General features: G+C 40.2%; 1 protein-coding gene across 1 annotated transcript in view; it reads left to right on the top strand.

Moving 5' to 3' along the window:
- Positions 1 to 18,100, top strand: part of trabd2a (TraB domain containing 2A) — a gene marked incomplete at both ends in the record, with an annotated part of 54,377 nt that extends 36,277 nt beyond the window's left edge. The window contains 3 exons of the mRNA XM_079179220.1: positions 9,234 to 9,324; positions 13,871 to 14,143; positions 17,902 to 18,100. Of these exons, the coding sequence (XP_079035346.1) occupies positions 9,234 to 9,324; positions 13,871 to 14,143; positions 17,902 to 18,100 (563 nt within the window). The remainder of the gene's footprint in view (positions 1 to 9,233; positions 9,325 to 13,870; positions 14,144 to 17,901) is intronic.
- Positions 18,101 to 18,881: the final 781 nt, after the last annotated feature.

The raw sequence follows: 18,881 nt of genomic DNA, 5'->3' as shown, positions 1-18,881 counted from the left end.
TTTTGAACCCACAATGCGTCCTTCAACTCTGCAGTGTGTGAAGCCTCAGTCAGTCAGTACGGTCTATCACAGGGCTTCGCAACTTTATTTTGGGCTTGTAACCCCTCTCTCTACTTATCACAAATTGCATTATGTGTGGTGGCCGTTGCAACCAAAGACTGAGATCATTTTATTTGAGCATAACTGTGGACAATTATCTAGTAATTCGTGAGCAAAATGCAAAGATTAGAAAAAATAATCTGAAAATAAATTACATTTTGTGCTGCAAAAATTGTCTTTCTGCTTTCCTATCCTGTTAACCATCTCACAGCCCCTCAGATGTATCTTGTGGGCCAATAGTTAAACATATCCATCATATCTATTCCAAATGTAGTGAAGAGAATTCAAACACTCAAAGGACTTTTCCTAAAATGGATCTGATCAGTGGTGCATAGTACATTTACACAAGTACTGTATACTTAAGTACAATTTTGAAGAGTTTTACTTTTATAAAACTTTATATTCATACTAGACAATGTCAGTGTAATATTGTGCTTTTTACATCACTACATTTATGTTACACCTACAGTTAGTGTGCAAATTGAGATTTTACACACAAACGATTTTATAGAGTCAATATAAAGGTCCCCCCGCCTCTCTTAAACTGCTTTTAAAATCTCCTTTCACTTTCTTTTATCATACGAATACTCTCTGAGACAGTATTTATAGGTGAAAAGGAGACATTCAGTGGCAGGGACATTCAGAGCTAGCAGTGCTCTGGTTTACTTTGTTAAAAACTACTCAGTTTTACTGAATTTTCGAACTTTGATCACCGTTTCATATGACCACAGTGAATGAGCTGGTGTGTGCTCAAGCGCCATCATTTCTTGGCAGAAAGAGCAAAACTGAGGAGAGTGTAGAGACTATTGCAGTCTGACAGATGTAAACCCTAACACGGCTCCAGAGTGCTGTGTGCCACCACAAATTTTGAATGTGAGTTTATTTAAAAAACAACCTCACACCACAGGCCTCTTATGTGCTCTGTTTCTCATTTATTTTCAGCATAAATTCAAAGCTGAAGCTGCTCAGCACGCTCTCAAGAGAACTTGTGCAGACAATTTTCCTGCTTTTACCCTGACGATAAACACGGCGAAACATCATTCATGTAAAAGAAAAGACAAAGTGACTAAAAAGTGAACATAAAGCTGCAAATTATACATTTTTTTCTTTGCAATTTTACTCATGACGATTTCTTTGTAAGCTAAACAAACCACCTCTCCCATCATTCTGGGCACATCCCCCAAACCCGAATACATTTAACTTTTTTTAACAGAACATCAGTCATCAACATTTGTCTGCGGCAGGGACATTAGTTCCAGAAACTTTGAGATGATTCTACTTAATACTAATACAGTTGCCCAGATAAACAAGGTGTCCTGATATGGGGAAACTTACAGATGAGGTGGAGGTGAAGAATACAACGACTCACATTTCCTCTGCTACAATAACAACTGTGTTTAAAGTTTTATGATTTAGGACTTTTAGAGGTGAGAAGTTCTGACTCTTTTAACCTTTTGATCCCGAGCGGAGCCCAACATTCTTTTCACTTTTTTGTATCTCTTCAAAGATAATTTTCTAGACCCAGTCTCCATGGTTTTGCTTTGGAAAACCTGCATGCCAAACTAAGATATCACTTCAAGCCGCCCCGGCTCCACTACTGTTTTGTATAGCAGACTTTACATGGGCACTGTGTCAAGATACAGTCTACACAGTCTCGATAGAGAGGTGTTTAAGCCCTAAACCGAAGGCCTTACAGGATGCTCTTATCCTCAGCCATCGCAGTCTGGCATCTGACGACTTAACATTCCTGTGTTGTTTTGCATGCCTTTTCTCTTTGTCTCTATTCCTCTTCTTCTTTCCATGTTAAATTCAACCATTGGCATCAGCCCTCATTCCTTTTGTCTGTCTTGAACTGTTTGTTTTTTTTGTCTTTTTTGTCTGAGTCCCGATGTTGTTTTTGCATCAACTTGTTTTTCGTCTTCCCTCCACGTCTCTCTTTCAACAGCCTCTGTCTGTTTACGAAATAGAGATCGTATCAATTTGACAATAAAGGAGCGACCTATTGAATTCAGCCTGTTTCTGAACTGTGCGTCTCACTATGGCTGAGAGAAACCGAAAGAGAAATGTTTTGGTGGTGGTTGAGATGTTAGCATTCTTCGGCTTGACTTAAGAACGGCTTATTTCGTGGAACAGAGTTGTGTTTGTGTTCTCTGCTTGCTGTTTTGGGTCTTTCAAATTCATACAACCATATCACCGCTGTGTTCACAGCTTTCTCATATCACTGGTATCTTACACTCAGGAAGTCATAACAGATTGTGAAATGCATTTCATTTTGGCAATTTATGAGGTATAATTTAGCAGTTGACACAAAATACAAACCTTCACTTATACTTAATCATATTTTCTTTTAAATGGTATCAATGAAACTTCCAGTATCAAAAATGAAGATGGATATGCCCGAACTAATTTGAATAAATCCCATAAAAATATGATTTAACCCGAAGGAGTAATCTCTGAATACACTGAGTATGTTTTTATTTCTAGTACCATAACTTTATTTATATATATTGTATAGAGACAAGCTGAAAGCAGTTGATAGTGCTGATGTGGGCTTTCATGTAGTATCTGCATTTATTTCTGCAGACCACAAAAACGTTTTTTGAAAGGAAATCTAAAAACATAATTATTAATTTATTCGGTGAATTAGAATGGCACAGATAGACTTTCAATAAAAGAGGAACAAAGACGAGTTGGGATAAATTCACTTTACTTGTAATAAGGCTATATTATAGTTTTATATCTTAAATGTCTCTTCTGTATTTTTGTGCATGGATAGTGAAACAATATTTTTGACAACCTTGAACCGTTTTAAGAGTTGTGATTATCATATAAAAACATGAACATTTTTATAGGTTCTGTCATTTTGTATTGTGTTTTGGGTCCCTGGCATCAAATTAGCAAAATGGCAACGTCAGACAATTGAGTTTGTGCTGAAAAAAATATACCATGCATGTTGGGTGAAGACGGTTTAAATGATGCAAGACAAAGACAAAAAGGAATGCACATAAAGTCATCAAAAATAACCAAAATCAACCAGAACTGAATGTTAACACACATCTATAGATAGATGAGATATTTAGCCATGCTAACACTCTAGCTATTCATTTGCAGCTACTGCAAATGACCAAAGTGTATTGTCTAAGGGTGTGCTCAGAAATGTAGATTGAAAATGTTCATTTGACTTGAGGAAATGATGACATCATGCTCAGAAACAAGGTCCATACGGTAGGTCATTAACGGCCGAGCAGCAGAAGCACTAAAACAACACGTGGAGGTTTAGTTTGGCTCAGTCAGTAGTTTCAACCTAAAACTGGACTTCACTCTTTCTTCATCAATCCCAAGTTTTTTTAAATGCACAAAACTACCATTTATTTTTATGAGATAGAATACAGAGAAGGGAGGATTGAGAGATGCAACAGATTGGAGGTAAAATTGAGTCTGCTGTAGGTTTTGCAGTGGTTAAAACCAATGACAGTGCAAGATTGTTTGCAGACACATTTAACCTAACATATCTTGGTTTTGGCTACCGACTTTCTCTCCTATGCTATTATACTAAGCAAATCCTTATCCTGCAGAGTTTGGATCAAAATGACAACATATAGTTGCAAGTAACATCATCCTAAATTGATTCCAGGCGAAAACATCCATTTTTGAAACCGTTTTTTGCAGGGCCCATCCAGTGGTAAAGAATCTTGGTGCCTGCTAGGATGAATATTATATTAACATTAAGAGGCTCTTAGGTCTCAACACCACAAGTTGGCTACGTTACATAAATTACCAAAGTCTGAAAATACAACATTAACTGCTGCTATCCAGTAATTGAATTGCGGTTAAGATATGTTAACATAAAGCACTCAGTGCTTCTCTGCTTGATTCCTGTATTCCTGTCGCCATCTAACATTTTAGCGGCTCTGTGTGGCTCTGGGGATGCCAATGTCAGTTGGTCGGGGGGGTTTACCACTTCCATACTGTCCCACGTCCATACTGAAACATCGAAACAACTTTTTAACAGATTACAATTGTGTACGTTCATGGTCCCAATAGGATGAATCCAAAGGACTTTGGTAATCCCATGACTACTCTAGTGCTGCCAAGAGCTTATTTCAATGAAAGTACAAAAATACAGTTTGTTCAACTGAATGCTACCAAACATTTGATGTATTTTACCAAAAATGATGAAAGAATGAAGTAAAGACTGATAGATTACATTATACCTCATAATGACTCAACCAGCTTGACAGTATTTTATCATATTGTCCTGTTCCTTTCAAGAAAAGTGCACTTGCCTGCTAATAGATGAGGTTGGAATTTTAATAGAGGGGTGAACAGACTGTCCATCAAAGACTTAAAACAGTATGATTTAAGCAGGGAGAAGAAGAAGTGCTATCTAAGCAGAGCCTGTTTTTCCAGACATTTGATATGAGCGTTAATATAACTGCAAAACAGGAGGTTGGCTGTGTGATCTTTATGCCAGTGGAAAACCAATAATTTTTCTGTTACTTCTTTTTGACATGTCTGTCACTTTTATGGATGGCTTCGTCTCCTTGACTGTTGAAGACCCTGAGCTTTTGCCCGACGGTTAGCTACTCGCTGAGCCAATACAATGATTTTCCAATAAAAATCTTTGGCTGGTTAGTACATCCGATGTCCTAGAAACGTCAAATCCTAAACGTCAAGTCTATTATTTCGTTTTGATAATAGTTTGAGTAGCTTAACTCTCTTTTTTTGACAGCTCTCTTCCTGCCTGTGTAATTTATGTTCCTAAAACCACGGCAGTGTCAAATATCTACACAAGAATAGAAAGCCTTTAAAATCGGCCAGTGGCAAGGCGTATTCAAGCCAAACGTTTGTGGCTTTATGTTATTGGCAACTAAAACACAGCACTCTATAGACTAAAGCAAGTACCAGACACCTCACTGTCATCTTCGTTCAGGTCTTAGTCGTAGTGATAATAGCACACTAGCGGGGAATATGCTAGCAATGGCTATGCGGGTTCAGAATGGCCTCAGTACTGCCTGTAGCGTTTGTTTATCCAACATGCTGTAATGTTATGAGAACTGCTGCTTGGGCAGTGGTTACAAGTTGTAATGTAAATATCGATGTGTATGGAAAAGGAACGCTATTTAAGACTTACCATATGTTCTAATAATGTGAGCCGCTGATTGTGGAGACTGGATGTCTTTCTAAGGACGGATGCTGTTGTGGTTCTCATCTGGTCTTCCCCTTACTAAGTACAGGTGTGCAGAAAGGTTTGTGTTTAACTTGAAGGAAACCTTTCCGTACACCGATAATGAGATCATTTCACTTTACTTACAACATAAGTGATCTGTTTTCTAACTTACAATTCCATTTCTTTCAACTGTTTTTTTTTTTACATGTAAATCTTATATTGTAAGTCAAGTGACATCATCTCATGCTAAAACACATTTATAAAAAGTCTAAAAACAAAGCCAGCATCATCAATTCCAGATGTGATATAGAATAAGTAGACTTATTTCAATTATCAACCCCTGTCTCCAAGAAATACATTAACAACAACTTTGCTTCGGCAAGTGTGTGGCAAGTCTTTGTCACTGTACAACAGGGTTGCAAAGTGCAATTTGTTGACAAAAAAACAACTGTTATATGTGAAGGGTGGAGAATGAATTTAGTACAGTATCTGCAAAATGTCAGTTTTTTGCAAAAAAAAATTGGTTATTTTAAGTAAAACAATTTTCCCGCAACAGTAACCAAATGTTTTAGAATCCTTAAGCTAATAACATATGGAGCACAGGACATGAACCCTGGTGTCTGGTGTAAAAGTTGTGTGCTTTGTACATGTAGCCCTTAAACTCCTACAGTACCTTCACCTCCCACAACTTCTGTGCCCAGAAGTCCCACTTCCTGGATCGAGGCAGCAATTGTGTTTCCTCCAAATAGTAGACACTTATAGACTGTTATAAAAGCTGTCACTTCATAGAAAAGTTCAGTACCACACATACCAACTCTGTACGTTTCTATAACCATGACATGAGCTAATCTGTGACTCAGTGGTGCCGTATATGAATGTCGCTGCGCGTAGGGAGTTAGCTGTGAATGAGAGCTTTCAGGTCTGTCCTTGGTCATTATCTCTGCCATCTCCCTGCCCCTGGAAAGACATACAGTCTACATATTGTGCATTGATGTACATATTTTTGGCCCATTTTATAGTTTTAAAATGTATGAAATTGGCCTAAATAAATAATCTGTGGAAATATATGTCAGATGTCACTCCAGAAGTGGGCTTCTTAACTAGGGGGTTGGGCCTCAACTATGGGCTGCAGGCCTGTTTCTAGTTTCTAGTAGGAGCCTGAACGGATATGACTCCTACTATTTCTTATGTAGGGAACCTAAAGCAACAATGACACATTTTGGGCCTTAACTTGGAAAACTGTAATAATGTCCAAATCAAATCAATTTGAATGATTTTATTGACGTTATGTAGTGTGGAGAGGGAAGTTATACTCAGCAATAACATCAAATGTTTATAGCTGGAGTACAAAGAAACATTTTTATTTAGATTTGCCATGTGGAAACCAATAACCAGAAAATATGTCTGTTATACTTTGATTTTCCTTGAAACCAGCGTGGCAGAACTAAACTTAACACTGCATGGAAGAATGCAACTTTATGTACGAGTTAGCGCCACAACGTTAGCATTTTTTCATTTACCATGTTTGTTTTGTTTTGAAGCAAATGTAGAAGTATTAGAATACAAATAAAATATGGAAGTTTTGCCATGTGCAGTGAGTCACTGTGTGACTCCCAAAGATCTAAACATGTCCTCATTAACCCAGCAGTGATGCTTGCTGTGTCGCTGTAGGAATCTTTCTTTGGCAAAGGAGGCGCAGGTGTTTTGACCACACAGAGATTATTTAGATAGTGTTTTTTTTGTATTCTGCAGAAAAAAATGAATGACCTTCTATAGGCTGAGGAACAATATTCATCCAGGATTGCATGAGGTTTCTTTCTTTCTTTCTGACAGAAACACAGACTAATGTATTACTTGGTACCAATTATTAGCAGTATGAGAGAGAAACAGAGAGATGTAGTTGTCACGAATCACCTGGCATATTTAGGCCCCAAAGTTCAGGTCAGTTACCAAAGGCTACATCATACACAAGGCCTAGTTTCAGGAAAATGCAGTCCTTCTAAAACGTAATTTTCTGTTCCTACTTTCTGCCTTTTTCCGTGGCATCAATCATTTTTAATCAAAGGTGTCTGAATTTCGTTGTTGTTTTTCATTACGTGACATCAGTGCAAAGGTTCTGCCTTTTTTTTTTCAAGTATAAAACTTTTTTTTGTTAAGGTGGACTGCTGGTCATAACAAATTACCTCCATTAAAGTCATCCTTTATTCTTTTGTTCATCAAATTTCCATCAAATTTCTCCCAAAAAAAACAGTGTCATTTTTGATCTCCTTAAAAAAAGCTTCTTCCAATTATTAGAATTGGGGTTTGGACTTGTTTTGGCAATTCATCAGACCCCTTATAACCGTTTTGTTTGTTTTTTGTTTTGTGCCGAAGGGTTATTTAAATATCTCCTTCTCTTGTCTCAAGCATATAATAGCAGAGAGGTTTTTTTCCAGACTCGGTCCCCAAAAACACATTGAATCCTTTGGGGGCACATCAGCTTTGATGGTTTACCTCCTATTAAAATTTGCGTGTGTATACGAATTTGTATGTGTGTGTCCCTTTGAAGTTTTGAATTCCGCCCACCCTTCTGTGGCCCTACATTGTGCCGAACAGCTTCATTTGTCCCACCTTAATCCTCTGAAGTAAACTCACATAAATCACACTGAGTTGTTTCTAAACGTGGGCAGGCTGGGAAACTCTGTCTCTCTGTCTGGTTTCCAAGTCCCATGGAGAGTTTAAAAGATGCTGGTTATTCATTTAACTGACCACCTGTATTGATACTGATTTCAGCTTGAAGTAGAAAATAAATGCACGTCTCTTTTGCACGGTAGCTGCTGGTTAACCTCCCCCAGGAGCTCTTAGATGATTTAGAGAGGTGTCCAAATTAGATTAGCGCACTTACTCCAAAAACATGATAAAACATGACTTCAGAAACAGACCAAATACAAAGTTAACGCAAGTAAAAAAATGATCAGGTTTTAAAGGGTCGATCAGACTTTATTATTTTTGGACAGTGTTCCTCGAGTTGCTAAGCAGACAAAAAACACTTGCATTTACCAAAAATACTAGTTATAAAGAGGTTATTACACTTCGTCAAATGTTGATATTGCACTTTTCAGTAGTACCCCCTCAGCCCTCTTCCATGGTTATTACACATTGGGACATAGTTTTAGCCAACACTTATTAGTTCTAGAGATGAGGCAGCATTATGGCACCCATAGTGAATCGAGGCCAACCTCTCTCTATCGATGGCTCTGGGCCAGATTAAAGTGCCGGGGCTCATTGTTTACACAGCTCTGTGGTGCCACGGCCGAGCAGGCCCAAACAATGGGCCCCTGCTCCCCCTTGTCAGAGTGAGGGTAAGAATGGAGACCTCTTGACATGGCAACCTGAAGCCTCAATGCCCCCACTTCTCGTAGCTGAGAGGGTCAGGAGCGAGGAAGAGGGGAAGTTAGAGATAAGGAAGACGGAGAATGGAGAGATGAAAATGGAGGAGGGAGAAAAAATGGCTGACATAAGGGCGGATGAAGAATCATCAAGAGAAATGAAACAAAGGATAGTCTATGAAACAAGAGTAGCAGGGGAAAAAGCTGAAGAGAGGTGGTGCTGAATGGAAAGGGTGTAAATAAGCAGGTGTAAAAGTAGGAAATAGACTGGAAAGAAAAGTCAGGCACTTAATTGTTTAGGAGACAGCACAAGTATGAAAGGATGCAAGAGGAAATAAATAGTTTTTGGGAAATAACCTGATTTACCTCCTTGCCAAGATTTAGACGAGAAGATCGATAATGCGCCATAAGGTGGTTAGCATAGCTTAGCATAAAGACTAAAAGCCGGGGAAACAACAAGCCTGGCTCTGTCTACAGTCCAAAAATATATGTATTGACAACTGTAAAACTCAAATGTCATGTTTCAATTTGCTTGCAGTACCTAATCATTAGCATTCGGAAGGGGAGGTCATCACTTTTCTTTTTTTTGGTCGCAGGTCACTTTCTTGGCAACAATACAGTCATTGAAGTGCTTCGTCGCCAGGGATACGATGTGGAGCACACCCCTGCTGGGAAACCCGTAAACAGGTAAATTTACTGCTAAAATGCCCTTAATCCCCCCCCCCCACACCTCTCTCACACACACACACACACACACACAGGTATCTCTAGCAACACATTTAACGGCCTGCATTTTGTGATTTATCATGGCAATACATGTGCATATTTAACTAATCGCTATCTAACTTTACTTAACAAAATGACTGCAATGTATCCTCCTGAAATCAAAGTATTAGTTTTCTGTGCGTGAGTTAAAATGCTAAAAATCTTAACATTGTAGAATAGTTTTTGAAATGGAAAAAACTTTAGTTTCACTAATGATGGGGAAGGGTAAATTGCTGGTAAGCCAGATTTAGGTACAAATTCGGACATGAGACAAACCTTAAATTGTACACAAAATCAACATTACTTATAATGATTGATGATGAAAGAATATTGGATTAAATGATTAGTTTTCTCAGGGCCATTTCTGTTCCAGCAATTTTTTTTAAAATGAAAAACCTTCATAAAAAGCAGAAGAAATGAATGTAACAAGAAATGACAGGAGAGACTGAGAAAGTGAGAAATACTGAGATCACAGATGGAAAACTAGGCAGAAAATATCATGTTTCACCATAGCTGTTGCACATGATGATTTCTTCTGAAAACATGATTCTGTAAAAGTCCAAGGCCCATACTTTATCACTTAAATCGGTGTAAGGTTTCATTTCCATGCCACATTTTACAGGGCAACCACTGTCTCATGGCCCTGACATGAATATATTCCTTTCAACTTTTTCACTGGATTTCAAATGGGAAATCATTCTCCCAGTAAGCACAACTCCATAGTTGGTCTGTGTTCATTCGCAGACCTGAAACAGATGTTCAGGTTCTGCTTCGGCCCTTGTGAGAAATGCGTTGTCTGCAAATAAGGAAAAACTGCGCTCAGTAGTTATCCATTGAGGGATTCTCACTTTCTCCAAGTGTTCCTGAACATCAGTATTATTTTACCGTCTCATCATAATGTATTACTTTACCTGTGCTATTGACAATGGAGAGTTGGCAATGAACCACTGATCTATTTATCACATAAAGGGCTCATTTTGGTGTTGAAGTTGGTGATCAAAGAAAAGAAAAGAAATAGTAAGATTCAGAGCACTGTTGTTTTTACGGTTGATACAAAAGACCTTCATTGCCTTTTAAACTTTCAGCACGAGAATTATAAACTTAACTGTAATTATATTACCAACAATGAGCTTTACAGGAATTAGCTATTTGTTGTTCCCATTGGTTTAAACTATTGTATCATTGTTAGTCTTAAAAAGGGAAGCTGTTAACTCAATGAGCTTTAAAGTTATAATCTTTAGGATTTTCATGGAATCAAACCCTGTTTTTGATACTATTTATCATATCATATTATCGTATTTTCCATTGTAACAGGCGGAGTCTGCCATTCCTGCACTCAAATCCAATTGCTCTGAAATACGTGAGGGATTTACAAGAAACGATGCATTGTTTGCTGTTCACTGTCCCAAGGCTGTATCAGAGCTGTATTAAGTTACTGCTAATGCATACCAAATGCATACTGCTTTACATGAAAAGCATTCAACTGGCGAAACATGGGCTGGCTTTGACTGTGAAGCAATAAAACAATGCGGTTGTCACAGCAATAAGAGCTGACCACGATCATTCATCAAAACAAAGGTTACAATATTGTAACCCTAGTTCTATATGCACAGGTTGAGCCCTATAGTGGACTCTATGTGTAATATTTCTCCAATCACGAGCATGCATTCACCCACTGGAAATTTGCATAAGAGTAGCCGTAGAATCAGGCAGCACACCCAGCTGTCTGCCATCCTACACCCTCTTCAGTTAGAGACGTAGGAGCGACAGGTCCCCCTTGGTCGAGGGCTCTGCTTTTGCTTATAGAACTAGGGTTACAATACTGTTACATCTATTCTAACTCACACAGGCTCTGTCCTCAACTGGACTCTATGGGCACAGTGGGAAGAGCCCGATTAATGCACGCCCTGCTGCAACATACCAGAGACCCAACCACACTAATCTAGACCAGCTAGATGTGAGTCATCGCAGTCCTTCTTCTTTATAACCTAGGCCAACACAGCAGAAAAGCAGAGGGCCCCAACCAACTCAGGTAGTATGCAAATTAAGGTAGAGCCATGGCCTAACCTTTCAGGAGACAGCAGACATCCTGCTGCCTGGATAGTCCAGGCCCCCTCAGCCTATCCTTCTCAGGAACAAAGCCTGGAGAGGATGTCCCAGAGTGGGCAACATGCCTATCGCACCAGCCTCCTGAGACAGAACACCCCAGAACTGGGGGATGGTCCAGGGCTGGCCCACCATTATCTGAGTAATTTGTGCATACCACGATGCAGAGTGGCTAGCTTGGACACCTGCTCTTGCCTCACTTTCTCCAACATGTAAGGGATGAGTCGGAGAAAGGCGGGGAAAGTGGCTTTCTTGGCCATGGCACTGTGGTGCAAATGTGTCCACCCTCAGGAGTGGATCAGAATTTTCCTGAACCATGTCCAAATCTGCTTCACCACCTTGGTGGGAAGCCTCCACTCATCTGGTAGGGTTCCGCCTCTGGACATGAGGTGGGCACCCCTGTTCTCCAGTCAAGGAATGTGGAGAGCCTTCAGAGACAACGAGTGCTCTGTGGCCCACAACAACAGGCTCCGCCCTGCCCTGTGCAGGCCACCACGGTGCAGTTGTTGGTCCTCATCATCACGTGTTTCCCCCATATAAGGGGCCTGAAGTGGTGGAGGACCAAGAACACTGCCTGTAGCTCACCACCTGGTGAGCAGCCGCGTCTGCATGATGGTCAATACAGTCATCATCACACAGTTTGCCAAATGTTTGCTGCGGGGCTGTTTATCTGTGTTCCGATAGAGTGGACCGCAACCTGCACACATTGAACACAACCCCCAGCCACCTGTTGGAGTGGCTGGGGGTTGTTGTGCTCTGCTTCCAGTTGACGGCAAACCTCAACTGGAGTAAGACCAATTGACTCTTGTGTGAACATATCGCATTCTCTGGGCTTGGCCATGATGATGAGTTCTTCAAGATAAAAGAAGACACTCATGCCACGGTCGTGCAGTGTCTGCAGTGTCACATCCACACATCTGCTGAAGGTGCGGAGAGCCAACAGTATAGCTGAACAGCAGCCTGTTGTACCGGTAGGCTATTCCCTGGAAAGTGAAAGACGCAAGAATTTCCTTTATTTTGACATGAAAGTATGCGTCCTTTAAGTCGACTGTGGTGAACCAACTCTCCGGCAGGCAAATGTGCTCATTGAGAAATGTAATTCGTTTACATCAAAAACATTCTTTTTCAACATGAACATGACCAACATCGGCTTTATTAACAACATCAATAGGAAGAACGGATCAGGTGGATCTCCCCGTCCAGACATTTAAAACACTGAGTGAATGATATAATTGTATACATTTTCTGCAAGCAGTAATTGGTAAGAAAATAATCTTTTGCATTGTCTAAAATGTTAGATTAAATAACTAAACATTTTCTAATTATTTGGTGTTATAGATATTGTCAAAATGTATCTGACTATGAAACTGCAGATCTCAAACATTTATCATGAACCAAGCTTAAGAATGTTGTAAAAGGTAGTCGGGGATGCAGCACATTATGTAATTGACTATGTGGAGTCAAAGAGTGCGCTGTGGTGGTCGGATAGCTGTAGAGATCTCCTATTTAGATTCTTCAGTTTAAGGAAAAGAAATATGCTCAGTGATGTTCCTTATTCACTGGGGCTGTCTATTTTTTTCCACTATGTAGATTGTAACGCAGATAAATCTGACAAACTCCCCACCAGCCACCAAAGAAGTGTTGTTGAAAAGGCCAACCTAAGCAGAGCTTATACCTCCTGCTGTGAAGCATGTAGTGCAGTCTACCATAGCAGACTCCGCGGGTGGCTATCTCATTGCAGATCTGTGTTCTTGTGTGTGCGTGTGTGTGTGTGTGTATGTGAAAATGAATATATAAGTGTGAGTTCGTCACAGCACAAAATGTATCACAAAATCCATAGAAAACACTTCTGCAGCACAATCAATTTCTCCACCATTTCTCCATTTGTTCAGGAACCAATACTTGCAGAGAAGATTTTTGGCTTTGGTGGTGGATTCCACCTGAAGTGGCTTAGCTGGTCTCTCCAAACCAAACGTAATTTTGTATTGCCATGATTTCTGCCCATATTGGAATTGTGCAAACTTTTACCTACCATCCAGCCAACTGACAGGGACATGCATAGAAAAGACTAGAGGACAACAAGCATTCCTGAGACTCACATTTGTTCGGCATAATTTGCATGCAAACAACACAAATCTACAGTCTTTGCTGAACAAAGCATCCGCAAATCCTAGTACCAACTAAAAGCACTATTCTACCCATCATATAGCTTTACTCCAGAAGTATTGATAATATTGTGTGGGACAGATAGGTCACATACCACATAAGCTGACATTAAAGGTCATATTTAAGCGTAAACGGCATATTCTGTGACTAAGTTCTTTCAAAAGTATCTTATGTTCCTGTGATTTGCACCCACTAGGAGATCATCATCCAGACCTGACTCGCCAGAGTCAGAAGACTACCATGATGAGCCCCCTCTTCTAGAGCCTTTCCTCCATGAGCTCCCCCACAAAGAGGACGATCAGGGGCATCCCCTGGAGGACGACCTGTTACCCCACATGCTTCTGCCGCCGGACAGCCTGGAGCTGCTTGAGAAAGCAGAGAGAAGAATGCTGAAGAAAAAGAGGAGGAACAAGCAGAAGAAACAGCGGCACCGGCATTTTAATGACCTTTGGGTTCGCATTGAGGAGAGGTAAGAGGACAGGGAGAGGGGTGAACAGATGAACGTGCATGGGATCTTGTTTCGGATACACGTCTGTCATTAATGACTTGTCTGCCTCCTTTGCTGTGAAAAAGGGATGAGGAGAAATGTAGAAAAAGTGAGGCGGTCACAGGTGTTGACAATAGAAAAGAAAAGAGCATAACGGTAAAAGCTCAGAGAAGAAAGACGGAGAGGATGTGAGAGGAGGGAGGGGAAATTGGAAATGTGTAATGCAGCCTTTCCACCTGTCTATAGAATAGAACTGACACTTCCTGGTGTGATGCCGCAGGCTCAAACAGCCACCATATCACATCACCATACTCTTCATGCAATCTGTACAGATATCACCACATGCACACACACACGCACTCTCCATGCAGCGTAGTATGAGTCCAGACTAGTTCCTAGATGGTATAAGTGTCTTAGATGGAAAAATAGCAGCCTGGGAATTCCTGCTAAGTATCCGGTTTTGTTCTCACAGTAGCTCCGGGCAGGGATCTATGACCGGACAACAAAACAAGCTCACCTTTCAGACAAAACGGAGACCTTTGCACAAGGTGTGGTCTGCCGTGTTGAAAGTTGTTTTAGTTTTGTTGTAATGGCAAAATGTTGTCCTGAATATAATTGTGCACGTGGGCAGGAAGCAAAAGAGGTTTATTTGACCTGACATCCATTTTCTACACCAGTTTATGCTGCTCAGGGTTGGAGGACATCACAAGTTCATAACATATACTTTATAGTCAGACAACCACATTCATTCACACCTAGGGACAATTACGTAAGAGATTCCAGTTCACCTGACTTGCACATTTTTGGACTGTGGGAGAAAACATTACTCGTCGCATGTTTCGTAGTGTGAAAACAATATAAAGGTGCAAAATCAAATTGAATCTTTTTAGTATCATTTCTTTCTTTTATCTGACTCCTGAGTGCGCATGTGTTTGCAGTCAACCCTCCCAGACTTCTAATTTGTGTGGAACATAGTGCTTGTTTTCTATAGATAGTAACAACATTATACAGATGGAAACTGTTTATGCAGGAACATAAACTCTGGTCCTGCCGAAGCCATAGGCTACCATTAACCATGTCATTTCAGTTCAATATTTGAAGTCTGTTTTTTCCCCCGACTCTTCCTCTTCCTTTGTTAATACAAAGCTGCGAATTCTCTTTACATTACATTTTCCTTTGTTTGCTACAGTTTACTTCAACAGTCCAAAGACATGCAGGTTATCGTGATTGGGAGAATGTGAATTGTCCATTGGTGTGGGCATGTTTCTCTGCATGTTTAAATCTGATTATGGGATGTTGGGATAAACTCAACAGTTCTGCTGTAGGTTAAGCAGATCTGAGTCTTTTATGTTTCCTGTTGTAGCAGATAACAAGTTGCATAATAACAGTGCAGTGTACTGTGGGTCCTGCACTGGGGGCGGAACACGTGAAAGGAACAAGATAAATGAGAAAAAAGAGAAGATAAAGTGTCTTTTTATCTAAAATTGAACCTGGAAAGGCTACAATTTATTCAAGTGATTTCAAAATTGCAGCTCACTGGTGGGTAAGGGTTTGCAAAACTGGACCTGTGCAGGACTCTGCTCTCAAGCATGTAGATATATTTTACCTCCATATCCCTATGTATTTTTCCATGTACAGTATACAGAATTCCAAAATTCTTTACAGAAAGAAATGTCCAACCATGTAGCGTCTGTTCTTCACGGGAACAGAGGGGGTTTGTGAACGTTTGTGTACATTATGTCTGCAGAAATGTTTTCTCTCTTTCTGAGAGCCCGTGTATTTTGAACGGAAAGGAAACAGACTGTTTGTGTACATATGTTAGTGTACACGGTGCACATCTTTGTATATTTTAACGTCTGAAAAGGTGGACGATTGAGAAAGGGAGAGAGTTAGTCCGAAAAACTGAACTATAGCGCCACAGTTCTCTGTTGTGTTTGATGCATGACACCTCTCGTTGCCCTCAAATCTAAATAAACCTGCTCCATAACTCCAAAAAAAAAATGTTTGCTCTGGACTTTTAAATAGCTGCTTTAATAATTTACAGACACTTTAAAATAAATAAATCTAAAAACGGGTACCAGTTAAGAGTTCTGCCCCTTGTTTGGTCTGAAATAATCGTCCATACTAAAATGCATTTAATAACTAAAGCCTAAAGCTGCAGGCTGTACAGTCTTTAGACAACACTAATCAATGCAAAGCTTATATCATAATATAATTAATATTATCTCCCAAGTATCTGTGAGTAATGAAATCAGTCATGGTTGATTTTGTGAGGGAAATATTTGGACATTTGTAATCTCAGCATTTCAAACTATCCAGCACCAAAAAGATTGTAATCTGCGAAACGGCTTCTGTTTGATTCTAGAGAGGATTGTTACTGCTCTGGCTCTGTCACTGTGATCTATGTGCTTTTGCCTATTTGGGTGTTTTTTTCTATCATCTATCACTGATTCTAACACTGCATATTTTAGCCATCTGAATTCCACTGGCGCTTAACTCACCAAACAAAAATTTGTCCACAACAATCCCCTCTAAATGTAGTCTCGTGTGTCTGCAGTCAGAATAGCGACCAATGATAGGTTAGGGCTGGGACGTAATTTAATTCCTCTTTTTTTTTGCAATGGTGATAGACACACTTTTCTTTCCAAACTGCTGTTGCAGCCCACTGCTATGAGGGGATTCCGACTTCAGGAACGTGGGTGTTTGTTTTGCCTGGCCTCGTCCCAGTCCAAACCACACACGCTCTGCAGTCTCTGCATCAAACAGCAGATCAGAAATGATTTAATTGCCAGACTTGTTGAAAAGAGGACAGATACAGACAGCAAGACAGGATATATAATATTGGGAGAAGAAGAAACAGAGAAAGCGAGAGAGAGAGAAGCATGCGGGTTGATTGGCTGTTGGTTTATAGCCATACGCTGATCAATGGGTTGCAAGCCTAGGAGTTTTGTATTTGCTAAATCTTTGCTGATTGCCTGTGGATTCCTTTGTTGAGAATGTTTCCTGTGTAGCCCTCACCATCATTAATATTTCCATTGTTTTTTTCCCCTGCAGTCTGCATATTTTCTCTTGAATTGTGGACACTATGGGGATGTAGAGAGTCAGGTTCTTCTGCAGATTATTATGATTTTCTATTCAATCCCAAAGAACAGTATAGCGGCTAAGCAGTGTAAAGATAGGGTTTAGAAAATAAATAAATAGGATAATTAGTCTGGAAATAACAAGGTCTTACCCAAACCTTTTGAGCAACACATTCTTGCAAAGAAAAACCTGCTTTTGAATTGTTATTCTCACAACGTACACTAGAGGCCCCCGCCAACTTGGTTTCATATTTGAACTATTTTCTATTATATTTAATAGCCATGAGTAAGAAAACCAACAATCAAATTTAAAGCATCCTTTGCTATTAGTTACCAAGCTGCTTCATGAGGAATGTGTGTTCATGAGGATTTGATCACATTTGACTGACGGCAGCCTGGCAACACGAGCACACAACCCCTTAACTGCTGATACATGTTGCTAAACCCTGATTGGTTCATGGCAGTATGTAACATCAAATACATTTTCCAACTGAACTCCGTCCTTCTCAAACCTAAATAAGCAAAGCTGTTCTAACTGTAGGACCCCATCGTTCATCGTAAAAAGCTGATTTAGAAAATTGGTTTAGGGGCCTTTAAAAGAAAAAGAAAGATTTTGATCATCTAATTTGTCTGTTCTACTCTCTTGTCTTCTCTCCGCAGCTCTATGGTCCAGTCTCCACCTCCCCCGCTGGTTCGCATCATCAACGGTTACATCACAGTGCAGCCACCTGACAGAGTCCACAGCCACCACCATCACATATCTTCAGCATGGACCGCCTCCCCGCCCTCCCCATCTTTACTTGTCTTCCTCTGCACATTGCTTACAGTGATCCCACAGGCATGGACTGCGTTTCTCTAGTGGAGCATTTAGTTAGTTGGGACTCTATAAAAGCAGCCAGCCCTTCACGAGGATGAACTCTCACATGTGGTGGTTTCCTGTATCGGCTCATGTGAAGCGAGATCTGATCGTGCGTCATAAGACCTAGAGGAAGCTGGAAAAGAGAGCGGTGAGTCGCAGAGGCGGAAAAACAGCATGGAGAGAGGATGTGATATCAGCTGTAGCTGTACGGTAACAATACACTCCATGGATGTTGGGTTAGATAAACTTTGTGTTGAATGGTAAATCATATAGAGCACGCCTCTTACAAATTGAGGCCTTCACGGGCATGTAAGTTCATACAACGTTAGGACTCTTGAAACATAAATGTTTTATAAGGTTTCAGTTATTTTACACACACACACACATACACATACACATACACACGCAAACACACACAGCAGGAGCGAGTACACAGAACGCAGCAGGACAGAAAAGCGAAAGCTCACAAACGGGAAGTGTTATCGGACATCTCGCTGACATTGCACAGCATGTCAGTTCCCTTAGTGTTACAATAGAGTCTAAATATTCAACATTCAAGCCTCGGAGAATATAAGTTCTCATCTGTTCACTGAATGAACCTGAGAACTTCGCCGAAACTATTGCTGAATATCAATTACCTTCAGTAAGTACAACTGGAACCATATGTCATTCGTCTGTGTGTGTGTGTGTATGTGTGCGTGTGTGTGTGTGAAAGAGAGAGAGAGAAAGAGAGAGAGAGAGAGAGAGAGAGAGAGAGAGAGTGTGTGTGTGACAAGCAAAG

This window comes from Pholis gunnellus (genome assembly GCF_910591455.1).
Source record: "Pholis gunnellus genome assembly, chromosome: 18".
Taxonomy (NCBI): Eukaryota; Metazoa; Chordata; class Actinopteri; order Perciformes; family Pholidae; genus Pholis; species Pholis gunnellus.
This window is presented reverse-complemented; position numbering and strand designations above follow the sequence as displayed.